Source organism: Colobus angolensis, unplaced genomic scaffold (genome assembly GCF_000951035.1).
Source record: "Colobus angolensis palliatus isolate OR3802 unplaced genomic scaffold, Cang.pa_1.0 Scaffold257, whole genome shotgun sequence".
NCBI lineage: Eukaryota > Metazoa > Chordata > Mammalia > Primates > Cercopithecidae > Colobus > Colobus angolensis.
In genome coordinates this window covers 2,444,827-2,466,949 of record NW_012115788.1, presented here as the reverse complement: position 1 = coordinate 2,466,949, position 22,123 = coordinate 2,444,827, and the positions used below count along the sequence as shown (strand labels likewise).

The following is a 22,123-nucleotide window of genomic DNA, read 5'->3' as shown; positions in this document are numbered from 1 at the left end:
GTGCTGGGATTACAGGCTTGAGCCACCGCGCCCGGCAAGTAGATTTATTTAAATCTACTTAAATAAAATATAAAACATTCATGCTTTAAAAAGGGCTGTAGAAAATATATAACAAAAATACAATATATAGATACACATGAACAATTTAATAAATAAATATAATTAGATATTATGTAAAATATAAACAAAGGATTGGCTAGTAAGAAGTAAAGAGGGAACTCTAAGAAGAGATAAAAGAACAGCTGGCCTGGTGCAGTGGCTCACGCCTGTAATCCTAGCACTTTGGGAGGTCGAGGCGGGTGGATTACCCGACGTCAGTAGTTCAAGACCAGCCTAGCCAACATGGTCAAACCTCATCTCTACTAAACATACCAAAATTAGCCGGGTGTGGTGGCGCATGTCTGTAATCCCAGCTACTTGGGAGGTTGAGGCAGGAGAATCGCTTGAACCTGGGAGGTGGAGATTGCAGTGAGTGAAGATTGCGCTACTGCACTCCAGCCGGGGTGACAGAGTGAAGACTCTGTCTCCAAAAAAAAAGTAACAGCCACTGAAAGAACAGCCTTGGCAGGAAGGAGAGCCAGACCTTGTTGGAGAGGGCACTAAAGAAAGTAGCTCTGGTGCCATGTTGGCATAATTTGCTGGAAATCTATTCTCCGGAATTATAGGGAAATCTACCCTCTGGGGTGCCATGGCCAAGCTGCTCACGGGGAGGTGTTTCTCTATAGGGGCTCCACTGCAGTGGCTGGCCCTGGGGTGCTGCTCTCTGCCCTGCACTGCAGGAACTGAAAACTGGGGAAGTCATGCTTGCGGCAGTCACCTGGCAAGCCAGCACACAGGAAACAAAAGTCAAAACCTTTCCCTCCTGCAGTGTCTCTCCAGTGCCTTCTACTGACAGTGCTCAACATTATGCCACTTGGCAAAAGAAAAATATTTAAAAGGCCCGGATTCATTTTCACAGATGAGGCAAAAAGGGAGAATTTGGAACTAAATGTCAGTAAAATCAATAACTGGTATAAGAGCGATTCTGCAATATTTTAGGGGCTGATACTACTGATAATTTCAGGCTTTTAGTATCCAAATAACAATTCAGTGTAGGCCCTTCAGGGCCTGGAAGCTGCTGTTTGTCCACTATAGAGCCGGAATTCTGAACGTGTGGTCCCTGGGTAATCAATATCAGCATCACCTAGAAACATGCTAGAAATGCAAATTTTAGGGCCGTATCCCGAACCTACTGAATCAGAAACTCTGGCATTGGGGACTAGCAATCTATGTTTTAACAAGCTCTCCAAGTGATTCTGACACATGCTAAGGTTTGGAAACCACTGCTATATGCAGGAAGTCCCGGGAATCTGCTTGTGCAAGCTTGACAGGAAGAGTCAACAGGACTTCTTTGTATGAGTTGTAGTTTCTCTTTTTTTTTTTCAGAGACAAGGTCACTGTCACCCAGGCTGGAGTGCAATGGTGCAATTGTACCTCACTGCAGCCTCAAATTCCTGGGCTCCAGTGATCCTCCCGCCTCAGCCTCCCATGTAGCTAGGACTACAGACACGAGGCAGCATGGGTGGCTAATTTTTAATTTTTTTGTAGGGACAGGGTCTCACTATATTGCCATGCTAGTCTCAAACTCCTAGCCTCAAGTGATCCTCCCACCCCAGCCTCCCAAACTCTGGAATTACAGGCACGAGCCACCACAACCAGCTTAGTCTCTATTTCTTCATCTTTTTTTTTTTTTTCATTTTTGAGACAGGGTCTTGCTCTGTCACCCAGGCTGGAGTGCAGTGGCACAAGCACGGCTCACTGCAGCCTCGACCTCCTGGGCTCAAGCAATTCTGTCATCTCAGCTTCCTGCACACCCAGCCTAGTCTTTATTTCTGATCTTGAAGAAGACAACCTAATTTTTCCAGGAACATATTACTGTGTCTCTACTTCTGCATTTCTGGGCTCGTGAGCATGAAAGGATCAGATACGCTCACTGTGGTAAGAAGTTTTGCTTTTGATGTTCTCTTATCTGCATGTCATGCTACCCTGATTAGGGCCCAAAAGCTGCTATTGCAATTTTCATCTATTTCTGTGTGTGCACAGGAGAGTAATGTCTTTTCTGCTTTTTGCATATCTTTTCAGCTGTATCACCTTTTATGATCTGGCCTAAAAAGTCACATAGCTCACTTCTACCATAATCTTTTCTTTCTTTCTTTCTTTTTATTTTTTGAGACGGTATCTCACTCTGTTGCCCAGGTTGGAGTGTAGTGGCACAATCTCAGTTCACTGCAACCTCCGCCTCCCCGGTTCAAGCAATTCTCTTGTTTCAGCCCCCTGAGTAGCTGGGACTACAGGTGCACGTCATCAGGCCTGCCTAACTTTGGTATATTTAGTAGAGACGGAGTTTCACCATATTGGACAGGCTGTTCTTGAACTCCTGGCCTCAGGTGATCCACCTGCCTTGGCCTCCCAAAGTGCTGGGATTACAGGCAAGAGTCACTGCACCCAACCTGCTTTTTCTGAACTCCCCACCATTGATGGCATATTGAAAGGACAGCTAGAGTCACAAACCACAGGTCAACATGGCCAGATGGTGGCATGGAGCTCCAGGACCTCACCACTGTGCCCTACACCATGAATAACCTCATGAGCTGGCTTGCATGCTTGACTAGGCTCCAAAGGTGCAGAACAGAAAGCTTCATTTTGCCCTGACACAGCTCTTGCTTTTCCAGGCTCCTTGATTTGCTCCCTTAAAATAGGGAAGGAGAGATGATCTATTCTAGCAGGCTACTTTTCTGCCATTCTTTGTTTTAAATGAAAAATGTATGTGTGCGTGCTTGTATGATGTCAGGATTGTGGACTAGTCCTGTCACCAGGTAGTTGCATGGTGTTGGACAGCTTTAGTTTCAATTTCAATATTGAGATATAGAGCTTTGAACTAATACCTCAACATTTTGTGACTGTCATATATCAAAAGCATATACTTAAACTATTTGGCTTGAATCTCATCCTTTAGTGTAATGGTCTGTGTGTCTTCCAAACCTTTGAAATCAAACTCATGTTTAATACTAAACACGATGAAGCCTTCCTACAGCAAACTCATCTTAAAGGAACTGGGGTTATTTATGCACAGAAAGTGAAGACTTCAGCAGATTTGCTCCTTATCAAATATGTATTGTATCTTTCTAAATAGATAACAGTACCACCAGTAACTCCTGTAATAAAGAGTAACTGTAATGTGAATCAATGCATGCAGAAATGAAGCACTGGTATTCTTATTTCAAATTCCTATTTATTTCTCACTGATACAAGTGAGCAAAAATATACTTATTTCTTCCTAAAATTACTGGAATTTTTTCCTTTTTAATGCTTTTTTTTTTTTTTTTTGCAAGATAAAGATATTTTCTCTGACCTTCGTATGCTGAAATGGGGAGAAAACTGATGGTTCTCTATCAGCAGGGCCATGCCTCTGTAGCAGGGAGGGGGAGAAGAGGGCATCTCAGAAATTCTTAGAAGTGAAGTTTAATAATCAAATTGATACTCTATTTTTATCCTAATAAAACAAAACAAAACCCTCCTAATGTGTTAATAACACAAATTACAGTAACCCAAACTTGATAAAATCATGGCCAGGGAAGGTATGCAGAAAAAGGCTGTGGTAGGCATCTTCAGTGGCTTTCCTATTTCCTCACTAAAAGATCCTTGATATTGTTCTTCAGTGACTTTCCTATTTCCTCACTAAAAGATCCCAAAGAATTGGGATATTGCCTTGATCCCAAGGCAGAATCACAATTGGTCTGAAACTATCATGACATCTTCCTAGCCTCCCTTGCAGGGAGAAGTGACTATATGACCCAGTTCTGAATGGAAATAAGGATAGAGAGGTACACAGAAGCCAGATCAGAGAAAGCCTTGGAGGCCACATTAAAATATTTGAACTTTATCCATATTCTACCCTACATCCATTCTAAATACTGTTGATATCCCCCATCTTAAAAAGAGAAAACCAAGACTTTAAATGGCTTGATTGAAGTCGTAGCTACTGAGTGGATGAACTGTAATTTGAACCTGGGTTTTGTTTTTATTTGTATTTTTTGTAGTGTGTGGGAGCCAAAGAACTGTCCAGTCATCACCAAGTGAGTGCAAGCTAGTTAGAAATAAAGAAATAATGAGAGCTTACTGAGTCTGCAGAGAATGGTTTATGTAACAATATATTTCAAGGATTGAGATAGTTGGCTGGGCATGGTGGCTCACACCTCTAATTCCAGCACTTTGGGAGGCCAAGGCCGGTGTATCACTAGGCCAGGAGATAGAGACCATCCTGATACCCCGTCTCTACCTAAAATGCAAAGATTAACTGGGCACGGTAGCGCACGCCTGTAGTTCCAGTTACTTGGGAGGCTGAGGTGGGAGAATCGCTTGAACCCAGGAGGCAGAGGTTGCAGTGAGCCGAGATCATGCCACCAAACTCCAGCCTGGCCACAGAGTGAGACTGTCTCAAAGTCGGCTTCATCCCTGGGATGCAAGGCTGGTTCAACACACACAAATAAATAAACGTAATCCATCACATAAATGGAACCAACGACAAAAACCACATGATTGTCTCAATAGATGCAGAAAAGGCCTTCAACAAAATTCAACAGCCCTTCATGCTAAAAACTCTCAATAAACTAGGTATTGATGGAACATATCTCAACATAATAAGGGCTATTGATGACAAACCCACAGCCAGTATCATACTGAATAGGCAAAAACTGGAAGCATTCCCTTTGAAAACCTGCACAAGACAAGGATGCCCTCTCTCACCACTCCTATTAAACATAGTGTTGGAAGTTCTGGCCAGGGCAATCAGGCAAGAGAAAGAAATAAAGGGTATTCAGTTAGGAAATGAGGAAGTCAAATTGTCCCTGTTTGCAGATGACATGATTGTATCTTTAGAAAACCCCATCATCTCAGCCCAAAATCTCCTTAAGCTGATAAGCAACTTCAGCAAAGTCTCAGGATACAAAATCAATGTGCAAAAGTCACTAGCATTCCTATACACCAATAACAGACAAACAGAGAGCCAAATCATATGTGAATTCCCATTCACAATTGCTACAAAGAGAAAAAAATACCTAGGAATCCAACTTACAGGGATATGAAGGACCTCTTCAAGGAGAACTACAAACCACTGCTCAGTGAAATAAAAGAGGACACAAACAAATGGAAGAACATTCCATGCTCATTGATAGGAAGAATCATTATAGTGAAAATGGCCATACTGCCCAAGATAATTTATAGATTCATTGCCATCCCCATCAAGCTACCAATGACTTTCTTGACAAAATTGGAAAAAACTACTTTAAAGTTCATGTGGAACCAAAAAAGAGCCTGCATTGCCAAGACAATCCTAAGCAAAAGGAAAAAAGCTAGAGGCATCATGCTACCTGACTTCAAACTATTCTGCAAAGTTACAGTAACCAAAACAGCATGGTACTGGTACCAAAACAGAGATATAGACCAATGGAACAGAACAGAGCCCTCAGAAATAATACCACACATCTGCAGTCATCTGATCTTTGACAAACCTGACAAAAACAAGAAATGGGGAAAGGATTCCCTATTTAATAAATGGTGCTGGAAAAATTGGCTAGCCATGTGTAGAATGCTGAAACTGGATCCCTTCCTTACACCTTACACAAAAATTAATTCAAGATGGATTAAAGACTTAAATGTTAGACCTAAAACCATAAAAACCCTAGAAGAAAACCTAGGGAATACCATTCAGGACATAGGCATGGGCAAGGACTTCATGACTAAAACACCAAAAGCAATGGCAACAAAAGCCAAAATTGACAAATGGGATCTAACTAAACTAAAGAGCTTCTGCATGGCAAAAGAAATTACCATCAGAGTGAACAGGCAACCTACAGAATGGGAGAAAATTTTTGCAATCTACCCATCTGACAAAGGGCTAATATCCAGATCTACAAAGAACTCAAATTTACAAGAAAAAAACAACCCCATTAAAAAGTGGGCAAAGGATATGAACAGATAATTCTCAAAAGAAGACATCTAGGCAGCCAAGACATGTGAAAAAATGCTCATCATCACTGGTCATCAGAGAAATGCAAATCAAAACCACAATGAGATACCGTCTCACACCAGTTAGAATGGCGATCATTAAAAAGTCAGGAAAAAGCAGATGCTGTAGCGGATGTGGAGAAATATAAACACTTTTACACTGTTGGTGGGACTGTAAACTAGTTCAACCATTGTGGAAGACAGTGTGGCGATTCCTCAAGGATCTAGAACTAGAAATACCATTTGGCCCAGTGATCCCATTACTGGGTATATACCCAAAGGATTGTAAATCATGCTACTATAAAGACACATGCACACTTATGTTTATTGCGGCACTATTCACAATAGCAAGGACTTGGAACCAACCCAAATGTCCATCAATGATACACTTGATTAAGAAAATATGGCACATACACACAATGGAATACTATGCAGCCATATAGAAGGATGAGTTCATGTCATTTACAGGGACTTGGATGAAGCCGGAAACCATCATTCTCAGCAAACTATCACAAAAATAGAAAACTAAACACCACATGTTCTCATTCAGAGGTGGGAATTGAACAGTGAGATCACTTGGACACAGGGCTGGGAACATCACACACTGGGAACTGTCGGGGGTTGGGGGCTGGGGGAGGGGTAACATTAGGAGAAATACCTAATGTAAATGACGAGTTGATGGGCGCAGCAAACCAACATGGCACATGTATACCTATGTATCAAACCTGCACATGGTGTACATGTACCCTGGAACTTAAAGTATAAAAAAAAGAAAATTGAGATGGTTGTGTGTAATCTTTTTGTTATTAATAAGCAAAAGATTGTCCAGTACATAATTTAAATTCCAGCATTGAAAGCAGCCTCAAGAGATCACACAGTTCAGACCTCCTTCCTGTGCTTTCCAAAGATAGGTCCCCTGGATTCCACATGATTGAAGTAACTGCTTATTTCTGTGATTTTAGACCACTGGTTTGACAAAAACAAAATGAACCAGGAGAGGGGGAGGAAAAACCCAGAAACCCTATTTGTAACAAAGTCTCAACAATGAGATACAATGGTATTAGATACATGCAAACACACACACACACACACACACACACACACACACACTCCCCTACCAAAATACACAAATAATCCTAGATCTTGTAGCAAATTGTTGATTTATTCATTGTGACTGCAGCTCCTAGTAAAGCTATTATTTGCAGGTGGTGAGTGTGGTATGGGATGGTATGGAGCAACATTTTCCAAATTGTGGTTGTGATCAATATACTTTTTGAAATTAAGGATGGAAAAACAGCTCAGAATATTTAAGGTCAATGTCCTATGATACTTGATATATGTATGTATCACACACACATATACACACCTACAGACACACAAATACACATACAATGAATTCTACATATATCGGATTGTGATGTAATCTTTATTTCTTACTCTGAGCTCCAGTTAGAAAAGTTTGACAATCATCGTTTTAGAGCTATGTTCAAAAAGTGGAGACTTTCTGACTCACTGTGAGCTCTGCTGTACCTATGTGCTCCCTGGAGAGGGAGCAACTTGCTAAGCTAGAGTCCTGTCCATTGGCGTGGATATTTACTGTTCCACATGCTGGGAAAACCATGTGCAATAAAAATCAAACATATGAAACAACGGCTGTCATTGTACCACAGTACACCTTGTATCTTGGTTAAGGTTCTTAAATTACTCCTTTGAGTTTCCTAATTCACTTCAGGAAGGATTTGCTGCATTCCGTCTTTATGCTGTTACTTGCAAACCTTGGGAATAAACATAAAAAGAAATTAATGGAGAATTCCAATTCTCATTTTATTAAATCTTTACATCAACAACAGTAAATCTAAGGATGTTTAAATTATGGGGATTCTGGAGCCAAAAATGCTGGTTTCCTGTAAAGAACTAAATTGAGTCCAAGTCCCATTCTTTTAATCCCTGCATTAAATTTGAAGCATGCCTGAAAATATCAGTTAGATATCCAAAATCACTTGCAATTGGTATAGTAATCCTTGACTTCAGGGAATGAAATAGTTTGAAGACTAGAATAAAACCACAAAGGGTAGCTGTCTGCAGTATAATCCTTGTTTTGGAGTGTTACCCTTGATGTGGGGAACGTATTATTACCTTTAATCCCTTTTCTTAAATGATGGAAGCCCAGTGGAATACTTGATTTGGCATAGAAGTTCAATGATAAACCTACTACATTCTTATTACACAGCTCATATTGGAGAGCACACATTTTTTAGTGTAGTATTTCATTTTTGAAATATGTAAAATGTAAAAATGATTACATCTTTTCACTACACGAGTGACACTTCTGGGAATTTACTCCAGAGATATAATTCAAAAAGAAGAAAACCAATAAAGAATACATGTAGATATTTTGTTATAGCATGTGATTTATCCATGTGAAACACCTGTAACAACAGTAAATAGACAACAATTGGGAAATGGTTAAGTGATCTTATGTTAATTTGGACTACTGTACTAGATAATTATACTATAATTTTATAATGAGATTAAACTTTAAATTTAATGAGAACAATGCAGACATCTGATAATTAAATTTTGTTTTGCAACTTCTTATTCCTTTGATTTGAAACTAGACATGTGACATCTTTCTTCTCTACTAAAAGGTCAATGTCAAGTCTTATATTTCTCTTCCGTGTACAAAACAGAACTCAGCCTTGATTTTTGTTTTTAACTGGAAGAGCTAGTTTCATTATATAATGAACTCTATAAAGCTGCATAAAAATTAAATACTAATTTAAAAACAGAGATAAGCATGGCTGATTAATCACACTGCCCTTGCAGTCTTGTAAAGACTGCAAGACTGCCCTTGCAGTCTTGTAAAAGAGAGATTGATGTGAACAGTAAAAAGACTGGATGTGTACTCATTAAAATGTTAACACTAATGACTGAAGAGAACACAGGATATTACTTCCTCCCTTTTGCTTTATAATAAACATTTAACAACGCAGGGTGTGGTGGCTCATGCCTGTAATTCCAGCACTATGGGAGGCCGAGGCAGGCAGATTACCTGAGGTCAGGAGTTCAAGACCAGCCTAGCCAACATACGAAACCATGTCTTGACAAAAATACAAATATTAGCAGGGCGTGGTGGTGCACACATGTAATCCCAGCTACTCGGGAGGCTGAGGTAGGAGAATCGCCTGAACTCAGAAGGTGGAGGCTGCAGTGAGCTAAGATCATGCCACTGCACTCCAGCCTGGGCAACAGAACAAGATTCCATATTGGCCAGGCGCGGTGGCTCACGCCTGTAATCCCAGCACTTTGGGGGGCCAAGGCGGGCGGATCATGAGGTCAGGAGATCAAGACCATCCTGGCTAACATGGTGAAACCCCGTCTCTACTAAAAAAATATAAAAAACTAGCCAGGTGTGGTGGCAGGCACCTGTGGTCCCAGCTACTCGGAAGGCTGAGGCAGGAGAATGGCATGAACCCGGGAGGTGGAGCTTGCAGTGAGCCGAGATCGCGCCACTGCACTCCAGCCTGGGTGACAGAGCGAGACTCCGTCTCAAAAAAAAAAAAAAAAAAAAGAAAGAAAAAAGACTCCATATCATAAAAATAAATAAATAAATAAATAAAATTAAATAAAAAACCTTTAAAAATAATATGCTTTTATAATGAGGTGAAAATAAATGTTTTTAAAGGGAGTCTGAATGTTCCTGGTGGCTAGACTACTTTGTTTTAGTAAGAATAAGGAAATGATTAAATTTTGCCTCACACTTTGGATTTAAATAAGGATTAAATTAAATGTACAACTCCATTCCCTTACTCTGCTGAATAATTTATTGTTTCATTAACAATTAAACTCAGTCTTTCTTGTTTCCCCTTCATTATTATTACTTTATCATAATTATGATTTTATGTACTTAAGACTGAAAAATTAGCTAAACAAGTTTATGAGACGTGAGAAAAAGAAAAAAAACCCTGAAGATCAGTCACTGGAAACAGGAAAGGTCTCCCCAGCTGGCTCAGTGTGGGTCATACTCAGGGTTAAACCAGGCTATGCTGAGGGTACCTTCAGGACGGCTTTGCCAGGTTACTGTGGATGGAAGAACCAGGAAAGGTGATAGGTTACTAGAAATAAAACAGTAGCTTATTTATGTAACTGAGAAAAAACAGCACAAATTTTAGAGGTAAGAAAAGCTGATGTATTTCTGTTTTTATCCCTCTTTTAAGTTTTTTTTTTAAACTTTATCTAGTATGTAGAAGCCTCAAATGGCATAGCTAAATACTTTCCTGCCTGCCTCTAGGATGTAGGGAAGGAAAGAGGAGGGGCATCACAACATAGGGAAATGCACTTTCTTGTGGGCTAGCAGCACCTGTCAAAACATGCCAGCTGCGTTTGGGCCTTGGAACAGATGGTGAAGGCTGAATTTGGAATGGAACTGGTTGCAATTTACCTGAGCTACATGACCAAGGCTACTTTCATCTTTATCAGTAGGTAGATCATAAGGCCAGACTCCAGTGTATGACTTAGTCATAAAGGAAAGTTGGACCCAAGCACTGGCCATTGCTGAGAAGACAAAGAGCTACAGGTGTCCAACAGCTGAAACACTTCTGGAAGTACCTCATTAGGGACAGAAAGGGGGGCCAGTAACTCTCAGAGAAGTGGTTCTGGCTCATGTGCTATCATTTATGAAGGCTGAGCCCTTCCCTTAACCCCACACCCTCTATATCCACTCACGTTGGTGCTCTGAGATTCATTATGGGAGGCCTGACTTTCATCAAAGTAACAGATGGCAGGAGTGGGCGGGCATATCTGGCAAAGATTCTAAATTCTACTTGCAAGAAGAAAATTTAAAATGGTCCTGAAATTCCTTCAAATGGGTTCATGCCTATGTGATGGGCTGATCCTGAAATCAACAATGTTTAGGATCAATGAGCTGCCTAGTTGGGCTCAGTCTCTTATTGAGGAAGGACAACATTTGGATTAGGGCAGTTGCCTCTCACCAAAAAAACATGTAATGTTCTTCACTGCTGGAGTGAGTCATACTGTGTTCTCTGAGCCAGTTGATGATTGCATTTTGCCAGTGTTAGCCATGGAAATTCTTTTAATTCAAATAGTTCAAATACAACAACAGCTAGATCTACAGTTCTGTCCTTCCAGCATGTTTTTTCGACCTTCTTCTTCTGGTTTCTACCTGCTGCCCTGCTTTCTCTTTGGGAAATTTTTAAGTTTTTAATTTTCAGAGATAGGGCTGTCTGTCTCCCAGGCTGGAGTGCAATGGCACAATCATGGCGCACTGCATCTTTGACCTCCTGGGCTCAAGCAATCCTCCCACCTCAATATCCTGAGTAGCTGAGATTATAGGTGTGTGCTACTATGCCCCGCTAGTTTTTTTGTTGTTGTTTTGTCTTTTTGAGACAGAGTCTCACTCTGTCCCCAGGCTGGAGTGCAGTGGCACAGTCTCGGCTCACTGCAACCTCTGCCCCCTGAGTTCAAGAGATTCCCCTGCCTCAGTCTCCTGAGTAGCTGGGACTACAGGTGCACACTACCACATCCAGCTAATTTTTTGTATTTTAGTAGAGATGGGGTTTCACCATGTTGGCCAGGATGGTCTTGATCTCCGGACTTCGTGATCCACCTGCCTCGGCCTCCCAAAGTGCTGGGATTACAGGTGTGAGCCACCATGCCTGGCAGCTAATTTTTAAAAAATTTTAATTTTTGTAGAAACGGAGTCTCTCTCACTATGTTGCTCAGGCTGGTCTTGAACTCCTGGTCTCAAGCAGTCCTCCCAATTTAGCCTCCCAAAGTGCTGGGATTACAAACATGAGCCACTGCACCTGGCCAGGGAAATTTTTAAAATCAGAAGGTCTTAGGTGGGGTGTTCAATTACAAGATGGGTTACGTGATCCAGACCTCGCCAATCAGAGTATGCCATCTCTCTGGCCATAACGATCGCTTTGGCAAGTCATGTGATCCAGCAGGACCAATCATCTGGGCTACAACAGAACATTGCTTTTTAGAAAACCATTTAAGATAAAGAATTTCAAATTTATGCAGAAGAAGTGAGAATAAATATGAACCTCCTTGTACTCAATACCCAGCTCCAACATTTATCAACTCGTGGTCAAATCTTGAAAAAGGTATCTTTTCACACTGGGACTGATGGACCTAGGAGGATGTCGTTGTCAACAGACAACAGGTCAGTGGAGAGCCTGACTTCAAAATAAACCCTAAATAGAAAGTAAAATAGAAGCAGAGTCCTGAGGACCTTATTTGAGTTCCTTAACCCATTAATGTTGGAGGTTGCAAATTTTTTTGTGTGAAAAACCAGACCTTGGTGATGACCTTGAGCATTAGGATATAAATAACTCCTACTAGCTTAGAGTTCCAACCGTGGAACACTAGGCATAAACGGGTTAATCCAGCTGGGTCTCAAACCACCATTACCCCTGTACTGTCTTTCTGCTGAAGCCATATTTAGGCAAATCTCTGGCACTTGCAGAAAGTGCTGTCCAATATGAAAACCTTAAATAAACACTTCATAATACTTTTTAAAATCTTTTGTTTATCTTTGAGGTATTTGGAAAGCAGAAATTTTATGGAAATCTTTAAGGGAATAAAAGAAACGGGGAGCTCTGGACATACTAAAACAAAATCATCAGCATTTTAATTATACTCTGCCCAAAGGATACTTCCAGTCCCATTTGGTACAGCCATCTACTAAACATTTTAAAGTAAATCACATAAATAGCATTAAGAGATGTAACAAAGGGTACATGGTTTCACCCCTAAAAACAGACAGACAAACTAACTGAGTCTCGAAACCTTCCCCCCAGAATTTCTGATTCTGAATTGTCCTCAAAGCAAAGAATGGATGAGCACAATCACTCCTACATTAGCATTCTGGTATTCCATGCTTTCATATGTAATGAACTATTTTCCTGGCTGTTTCTCCTCTACCTTCCACTTTGTTAGCACAGTACTTACACTTTTGCTTTGCTAGTTCTTGTATTAGATCTTCATATACTTGCAAAAAGAGGTCCTCTTCAGATTTTGTTCCATCTAGGTACACTACGAAGGGGAAAAGAGAGCGATTCAAATGCTAACAGGCTTATTAATACACAATGTTTACTTTGGCACCCAACGTCTCTTGTAAATGCCAATAGGTTTGACCAAGGCACCCAGGACCATAACTTAAAAGAAAATTAATAGCGATTAAAGAAAGAAGTAGATGCTAGCCAGGTATAATAGGTCAAAAATGCTGGATTGTTACAGATAAATCCACACTGGCTTATGTGAAAATTATTTAATTAAAAGAGAAGAGAAAGAAAGAAGAAAAGAGGAATGAAACAGAAGAAAGAAAATGGTGTTCTGCATATGGCACTTTTGATGCACTGACGGTGTTCACCCAAAAGGGTCACTTAAGGAGTAATTCTTCAACATACTTAGACGTGAGGATCACCTGGGAAGCTTCTTAAACCATGCAGTGGTCTGGGATCTGCAACATATGTACTAACTCAGAATTCACCAGGCTCAGAAAATATGTATTTGTGTGTGTGTGTGTGCGCGTGTTTTCAGCTATCAGAGAAGAGATGTATTTTTAATGAAAGTGGCATAAACAGCTTTGGAGAAAAAGTAGAAGTTGTCTAGGTTAAAGGAAGGAAAGGGCCTTCTGGTCAGAAAACAGCAGGGAGAGGCAAGAGCAGTGATGCACCATTAGGAATGGCTAGAATATGGGGAAGCTCTGGGAACAATGTGAGATCAGATTCTAGAGCAAGACTGTACCTCAGTACCTCAGTCGTTAGAGGACTTGATGTCTGGCTGTTTGGATTGTATCTCAAAGATCTGGAGACGTCTCAAGGTATTCAAGCAGGGCAAGAGCCTGATTAGATTTGCATTTTTGGTAAAAGGGAGAGAAGGGAAGCAAGAGGATGTTCTTGCAACCAATGGTCCAAGGTGGACGTGGTGCAGCCAGAATCTCAGCATCGGCCCTGGGGATAAGCACTCAGTATACATTCCACACAGCTCTGACATAGCTACCTATCCTGGAGGCCAACAGGCTTCTCACAACATGGAGAAGTCCCCTTTATTGTGAAAAGCATACATCAATTCTAACTCCTTTGCCTTATAGAACAGCCTTCAGCCATCTTCTCTGCATTGAGTGCCCTATTCCAGTGATCTGTTCTTAGCTCAAGCCCACAGATCCAGATGCTTACCTCCAAATTGCTACATATGCCTCCCAGGCACCTCAACTTCATTATGTGCAAAGCAGACATGCATTCCTCCCTTACAGGTCTGCAATGCCTTCACTTTTTTCTAACATCCGTCAGTTGCTGAGGCATCTGTCATCTTCCCGCCCCCTCCATAGCTGTTCTATCACCCATTTCTACTGAGTGCAGGCGTCTAACATCACACCCTATAAATCTATCCTCCTCCATTCTCTACACAGCCAGAGGGGTCTTAACTAAAAAGAATTTTTATCAATCATGTCCTTGTTTAAAACTTCTCTCTAGAGAGCTTCCCACTTCTCTGAGAATAATAATCAAAGTCCTTACCTAGACTATTGGCCTTATAGGGTCTGGACCCTGCCTGTATCACCAGCATCAATCTGCTCCCTTAGTTTTCTTTATCAGAAAGTTTTCTCAACACCAGCTTTCTTTCAGGAGCTTCTCATTCCTTCCTGTCCCTGGTCCTTTCGTGTGCCATACCCACTTTCTGGGGTGATCTTCTATTCCCCAATCCATCTCCTTTGTTCAGTTAAACTCATCGAAGTTTGGTTAAATGTGACTTCCTTAAGGAAGCTTTCCCTGACTACTGGGATCTCAGCAGTCCCCTAGAGCTTGGTGTCACAGAACTTACAGCAGCTGGAAAGGACAGGCTTGGGCCGCTGGTGTCTCTAGCACCTGTTTCCACGATAGAATGTCACCTGCATGACAGCAGGGGCTGGGTCTGCCTTATTCCCCTCACCATCTCCAGGGTAGCACCAGAAGGCATTCATTCAATATTGGTTGAATGAATAACCATCCAGAAGCTGATGAGAGCCACAGAGAGAAACAGAAACCAGGAGAACCAGCTATGGAAGAGGAGAAGCCCAGAGTGTTCTTGCTTAAGTGTCCCTTTATACTTTTGTATGAGTCCTTTCTTTTCTATACTTTGAGGCAAATGACAAGTAAAAGGGGGACTTTTTGAACAGAGGGAGAAAAGGCACTTACCAACTTCCCATGTGATGTCTTGCATTTCTTGTCTGTGCTTTAGATACATGGGCCACACATGGCCATCAAAGTATCCCGGAGGGTCTGGAGGCTCATAGACCCTTGTACTATCAAAACATGTAGGAAACTTTATGTTGACAGAAACACACAATTGATAAAGTAAAATATGAATGGTTAGGATAATGGAGAAATCACTCAGAGGCTGAATCTAAACAGTATGCTACACGTTTTAACCCAGTGGCAGTTAGAAAGACAGTAGTAACGTGGATTTAGTTCTCTGATCCTAAAATTAATTTTGTAATCCACTATCATTCTTAATTATCCTTTTTCCTTCTAGTGCTTTATAAGAGAGTTAAGAGACAAATAGTGTAAATAATGATGGAGAGACCACTAGGTTGTATTAAGCTTTGAACTAATTGGTGTTCTCTGTAGCTGTGGCAGAACAGGCTTACTCACATTAAAATCATAATCACCATGGGCTTGCTTTGTTTGAGGATTTAGGAGAAATGAGCCAAAAGCTTGATATAAGGCCCTTTTCTTAGAAAGTAATTTGCATTACTCTGTGTGGAGGACCATTTATGGAAAAAGGTTTTGCTCCTTTTATAAAGAAGAGTTGGCCGGGCGCGGTGGCTCAAGCCTGTAATCCTAGCACTTTGGGAGGCCGAGACGGGCGGATCACGAGGTCAGGAGATCGAGACCATCCTGGCTAACACAGTGAAACCCCGTCTCTACTAAAAAAAATACGAAAAAAAACTAGCCGGGCGAGGTGGCGGGCGCCTGTAGTCCCAGCTACTTGGGAGGCTGAGGCAGGAGAATGGCATAAACCCGGAAGGCGGAGCTTGCAGTGAGCTGAGATCTGGCCACTGCACTCCAGTCTGGGTGGGCGACAGAGCCAGACTCCGTCTCAACAACAAAAAAAAAAAAAAAAAAAAAAAAAAGAAGAGTTAAGGCTTCCTGTCTCTGAAAAATGACATTGCTCAATAATGTTGCTGTCCTCATTTTTCTTCTAAATTTTTTGTTTTGAATTACAACTCACAAAGATGATTTCAAAACTTACCTCCTCCTCCTTTTACATTCTTCATATGGAATAGTCAGGAAATAGCTTCTATTCCATATAGTGTCAAGGGGCCTAAAATAACAGCATACTTAGTTCACAAGGGTTTTTCTTCCCCCCATTCACTCAGAGCCAATATTAGAGTGGAGATGCTTACTTATAATTAAAAAGAAGAAAACCTTCGATGATTAAAATGGGAATTTCCTCAGCACTTTCCCGGTCTGTTGATACCACAGAGCATCTTGCGCTTTCCATCCAGCAGGAAATGACTGACATCATTTTTTCCATGTTAAGTGCTTCAAGCACTTTAAACAAACACACAAAAATTGCAATTAATATAGCAAAACATTTTGTGATGTGACTTTTTGTGATGCATATATCCAGGATTCTGTAAATATATAGACCACGATTTTATTTCCCTTCAAAACTCCTAATAACAAATATTTTAGATAACACTTTGAAACTCTAATACTGATAAACCAGAGTGAAACATTTTTATTATGGAAAATTTCAAACATACAAAAAAGTAAAGTACAGTGAACTCCTACGTCCCTATTACCAGCTCTGACAATCAGAAACCCATAGCTAACCTTGCTTTACTTATAACTTTGATTCTCTCCTGACTACACAAAAATTTAAAAATTTTAGAAGATGAAATATCTACAGATAAGTTTGAAAGATACATGACTCATGGGGGGAAATACCTGTAATGTCTTTGGCAAAGAGTTAAGATATTTAATTAGCAAAGAGCTCTTCTGGATAAATAATTAAAAGTCAGACTATTTGTAAAGAACACAAATATGTCATTGTCACACTCTAAAAGGTACATGCTTCTCGAGCTAATTGTGATTTTAGAAAAGCAGCCTATAGCTTTTAAAAGTATGGTACTTAAACCAGTAGTATTAGCATCACCTGGGAACTTGTCAGAAAGGCAAATTCTCAGCTCCACTCCAGAACTACTTAATTGGGCCAACAGCACTGAAGAGTGTTTTTTAGTGGAAGGATTTTCAATGATGGATTAATTTATTTAATAGACATAGGACTATTAAGGTTTTTTTTTTTCTTTGTTCTGGTATTAGTTTTGGTAAGCAATGTCTTTCTAGGAAATCATCAATTTCACCTAACTTTTCAAATTTATTTGTATAATGAGTGTTCATAATATCCTTTTATCTCTTTAATGTCTGTAGGATTTACAGTGATATTACCTTTTTTGCTTTTGTAATTTGTAATTTGTTCCATCTCTGTATTTTTTATCAGACTTATTTACTCTGGGATTGCTCAGATTCTTGAAGTTTTATGTCTTAAACCAAATTTGAGAAGTTTTTTTTTTTAAACCATTACCTCTTTGAATACTTTTTTAGTCCCACACTTTCTCCTGAGACTTCAAAGATATGAATATTAGATCCTTCATTATTGTTCCACATTTTTATTCATTTATTTTCAGTCTATTCTCTCTCTGTTGTTGAGAATAATTTGTATTGTTCTGTCTTTAAGTTCACTAATTATTTTCTCTGTCGTAGTTACTCTGCTACTGAGCCAATCCAGTGAGTTTTCAAATTTTGATTAATGTATTTTTTCCATTCTAAAATTTCCATCTGGTTCTTTTTTCAAATCTTCTATTTCTTTACTGAGGCATTCTAGTTTTTCACTTGTTTCAAGCCTGTTTGCAATACTATGTTTAAAGCCTTTTAATAACGCTGCTTTAAATTATTTGTCAGATAATTTCAACATCTGTGTCATCACGGTATTGGTGTCTATTGATTCATTTTTCTTGGTCAGTTGAAACTTTTTTGGTTCTTGGTATAACAAGTGATTCTCAGTTGTGTCCAGGACATTTTAGATCCTGTGTTATAAGGCTGTAGATCCTATTTAATCTTCTTTTGCAGGCAGTCACCCTGTTCCGGTATAGCTTGCAGGTTCAGGTGGGGGCGGATGCTCTGCTTCCTGCCAGGCCCTGCTGATGCTGTGTTGCGGGGGAAGTTGGTCCATTGTGGGAAGAGGGGGTCAAGGAGAGTGCCGGTTAAGTTTCATTGCTGCCAGCCGTGGGCAGAAGTTCATCTCTCCACTGGGTTCTGCTGACAGGAGCTGACACCACCTGAGTGAGGAAGGTGAAGTGCCAACCTGCTCCATTGCACACTGCCTCTTTCCACCTGAGTGCTGCCAGGTGGAGGTGAAAGTGCAGCTCCCCATTTGGTTCACTGATCCAACCCCCATGGGTGACGTGGAGGGGTGACTCACGCTGCCTTGCTACTGCTGGATGGATCTTCTGGAAGTCTAGCTCCGCACCAGCTAACACCATGACGGAGGACGGTTTTGCCTTTTGTGTCTGGCTAGAGTAGGGTGGATATTATCAAAAAGGTTTTCTATTCTGGTAGGCCACCCTTTTCCTTGTTCCTTTTTTAGCCTGTGCCTATGGATGGTTCCATGTTGTATACTTCTCCTGTATATGTAGGAAGCAAAAAGAAAACTCAGGGATCCCATAGCCATGTCATTCCTCACGTCCTGGAATCTCTAGCCAGCATGCTTTCTTTTTTCCCTTCAGTCTTCCTTTGTTTGTTGCATTATGTCCAGGGTTTTTCATTGTAGGTTTCATTGTAGAAAAAACCATGTAGGTTTTTCATGTAGGAGGGAGGACCAGTGAGCAATGGGACTAATCCGTCTTGGCTGGAACCAGCAGTCTTTCTAGTTTTGATATATTTTTGTTATCATTCATTAAAAATATTTTCTAATTTTCATTGTGATTTAGCTTTTGACCCAAGGAATAGATATGTGTTTTGCTTCAGATAAAATACAATGATGTTTGGGATTTGCTTGAAAACAATATAGATGAATAGAGTGGGTGACGGTACAGATGAAATATAATTGGTCAAAATTTCATCTTATTAAAACTAGGTGGTGAACTCATGAGAGAGTTCATACTTTTCTGCTGACCTCTGCATAAGTTTGAAATTTTCCATTAGAAAAAGTTTTTGAAAATCAGAAAAAAGGGTAATGCTTACTTTTCAAACACTTGGTTGTTGCTTTTTAATTTCCTTCATGGTGATTACAGAAGTATATTTTGTATTTCTTCAATCCATGAAGTATATTAGGACTTACTCCATGCCCTTGCATATATGGACTATTTGGGGTAATATGTACTCAAGAAAAAAAATATGTATTCTGCTGTTATTAGGTGCATGTTCTGTACATGTCAGTTTTTGGTCAAGTTAGTTATATTGTTCAAATCTGTTATATCATTAGTAAGTTTTGTCTGCTAGTCCCATTAGTGGCTGTTACGAGCTGAATGTGTCCCCGTGTTAAAGTCCTCACGCCCAGTTCTCCAGAATGTGACTTTATTTGGAAATATGGTCATTACAGATTTAATCAGTTAAGGTGAGGTCACACTGGAGTAGGAGTGGGCACCTGATCCAATACGATTGATTACAGAAGGAGAAAATTCAGACACACACAGGGGGACAGTACTCTGTGGAGATGAAGTCAGGGACTGGGGTGATGCAGCCGAAGCCAAGGCTGCCAGAGATTTCAGCAAACACCAGAAGCCAGGAGAGGGGCACCGAAAAGAGTCTCCCTCACAGCCTCAGAGGGAGCCCACCCTGCTGACACCTGGATCTCAGACTTCTGGCCTCTCGAATTGTGAGACAATAACTTTCTGTTGTTTCAGGCATTCTGTGGTACTTTGCTGTGTTGCCCTAGCAAACTAATACACAAAGGAAGTTGTGTTAAAATCCCCCTCATCAGCTGCGCGTGGTGGCTCACACCTGTAATCCCACCACTTTGGGAGGCTGAGGTGGGCAGATCACCTGAGGTCAGGAGTTCAAGACCAGCCTAGCCAACCTGGGGAAACCCCATCTCTATTTAAAAAAAAAAAAAAAAAAAATTAGCCAGGCATGGTGGTTCATGGCTGTAGTCCCAGCTACTTGGGAGGCTGGGGCATGAGAATTGTTTGAACCTGGGCAGCAGAGGTTGCAGTGAGCCAAGATCACACCATTGCACTCCAGCCTGGGTGTCAGAGTGAGACTCCATCTCAATAAAAAGCAACCAACCAACAAACAAAAAACTCCCACGCCAATTGTGGATTTGTGTCTTTCTCTCCTCTTAGCTCTGTCAGTGTTTAATGCATTTTAATGTTATGTTATTACGTAGATAAAAATTTTAGGTTGTTTTATTTTCTTATCGAAGTAACTCATTTCTTTCTATCTCAGTAATACTCAGCCTTAAAGTTTACTTCGTCTGGTATTAGTAAAGTTGCTAGAGTTAAAACAGTTCTTTCAGTAGGTGTTTCTATCATGGATCTTTTTCTAGCCTTTTACTGCCTGTATTTCTATGTCCTTATACTTAAGTCCATTTCTTTCGTTATTTTTCTTTTTTGAGACAGAGTCTCGCTCTGTTGCCCAGACTGGAGTGCAGTGGCGCAACCTTGGCTCACTGCAACCTCTGCCTCCCAGGTTCAAGTGATTCTTCCGCCTCGGCTACCCGAGTAGCTGGGACTACAGTTGTGAGCCACTGCACCCAGCTATTAAGTCTTTCTCTTTTAAGGAACTTATTGTTGGCTTAAAAAAAAAAAATACCAGTCTGACAATTTTTGGAGTATTTTACTTCCTTTCACTTAATGTGGCTACTGGTATATTTGGGCTTAAATCTATCATCTTACTATTATTTTCTATTTTTCCACCATCTTTTGATTTTTTTTTTTTTTGACACAGTCTCACTCTGTCACCTGAGCTGGAGTGCAGTGGCATATCTCGGCTCACTATAGCCTTTGCCTTCCAGGCTCAAGTGATCCTCCCGCCTCAGTCTCCTCAGTAGCTGGGACCACAGGTGCGCACCACCACACCCGACTGAGTTTTGTATTTTTTGTAGAGACAGGGTTTTGCCAGGTTGCTCAGACTGGTCTTGAATTCCCTGGACCCAAGTAATCTACCCACCTTGGCCTCCCAAAGAGCTGGGCTTACATGTGTGAGCCACCGTACCTGGCCATCCTTTGATTTTTAATTTTTGTTTTGATTTCTTTCATATTAATCAATTATATTCCATTGAAAATAGAATTATTTCCTCTACAAACTTGATAGTTCCACATTTTAAAACTATCCTGTTTGTGCTTAGAAAGACTTGACTAGTACTTTGATTTACCTTAAATTTGTGCATTTACCTAAAATGTTCAAATCTTTCCTTAAGATAGATTCCTGATGTGAGATGCCTTGAAGTCATGGCATGAACATGCTAAGTTTAGGACACATGCTCAACCTCCCTTCCAGAAAGGCTGTACCAATTTATCTATATACTTCCATCTAAAGTATATTAGGGCCTTTGTTTTACTGAGCCCGTGCTATCACTGGATAATTCTCATTGCTTTAAACATCTTCATTTACTTGGTAAGTGGGAAAAAAAGTAATTTACAGTTCTTTAAGGTTTTTATTGTACATTTATTAATCCAATAACTGACTGCTTCTATGAAGAGCTTATTCACAACCTTAGGCCCTTTTCCTAGTGGGATATTAGTTTTTCTTACCAGTTTGTAAGAATTCATTAAAAATTAGAAATAGTAATTCTTTTCCAATTGTTGAAAACTGTTTCACCTTGTTTTTCACCCTTACTTTGTAATGATTTTTCTCACTAACCTCTAGATGAGAGGAAGAGAAGAAAAAAAAAAAAAAGAAAAAAGGATCCTGGCTGCAACTCAAGAAGCAAGAACAGGGCCGGGCACGGTGGCTCAAGCCTGTAATCCCAGCACTTTGGGAGGCCGAGACAGGTGGATCACGAGGTCAGGAGATCGAGACCATCCTGGCTAACACCGTGAAACCCCGTCTCTACTAAAAAATACAAA

The 22,123-nt window shown here is 40.5% G+C and overlaps 1 protein-coding gene across 4 annotated transcripts in view; it reads right to left on the bottom strand.

The window, feature by feature from the left end:
• Positions 1 to 7,454: 7,454 nt before the first annotated feature.
• Positions 7,455 to 22,123, bottom strand: part of NMRK1 (nicotinamide riboside kinase 1) — a 28,606-nt gene continuing 13,937 nt past the window's right edge. For 3 of the 4 annotated variants that reach the window (XM_011947014.1, XM_011947013.1, XM_011947012.1), the window contains 5 exons: positions 16,457 to 16,604; positions 16,303 to 16,374; positions 15,246 to 15,352; positions 13,021 to 13,104; positions 7,455 to 7,820 (listed from right to left, as the gene is read on the bottom strand). In XM_011947014.1, coding sequence (XP_011802404.1) covers positions 7,801 to 7,820; positions 13,021 to 13,104; positions 15,246 to 15,352; positions 16,303 to 16,374; positions 16,457 to 16,604 — 431 coding nt within the window. In that variant the 3' untranslated portion in view covers positions 7,455 to 7,800. The remainder of the gene's footprint in view (positions 7,821 to 13,020; positions 13,105 to 15,245; positions 15,353 to 16,302; positions 16,375 to 16,456; positions 16,605 to 22,123) is intronic. The other variant, XM_011947015.1, reaches the window with a different exon arrangement.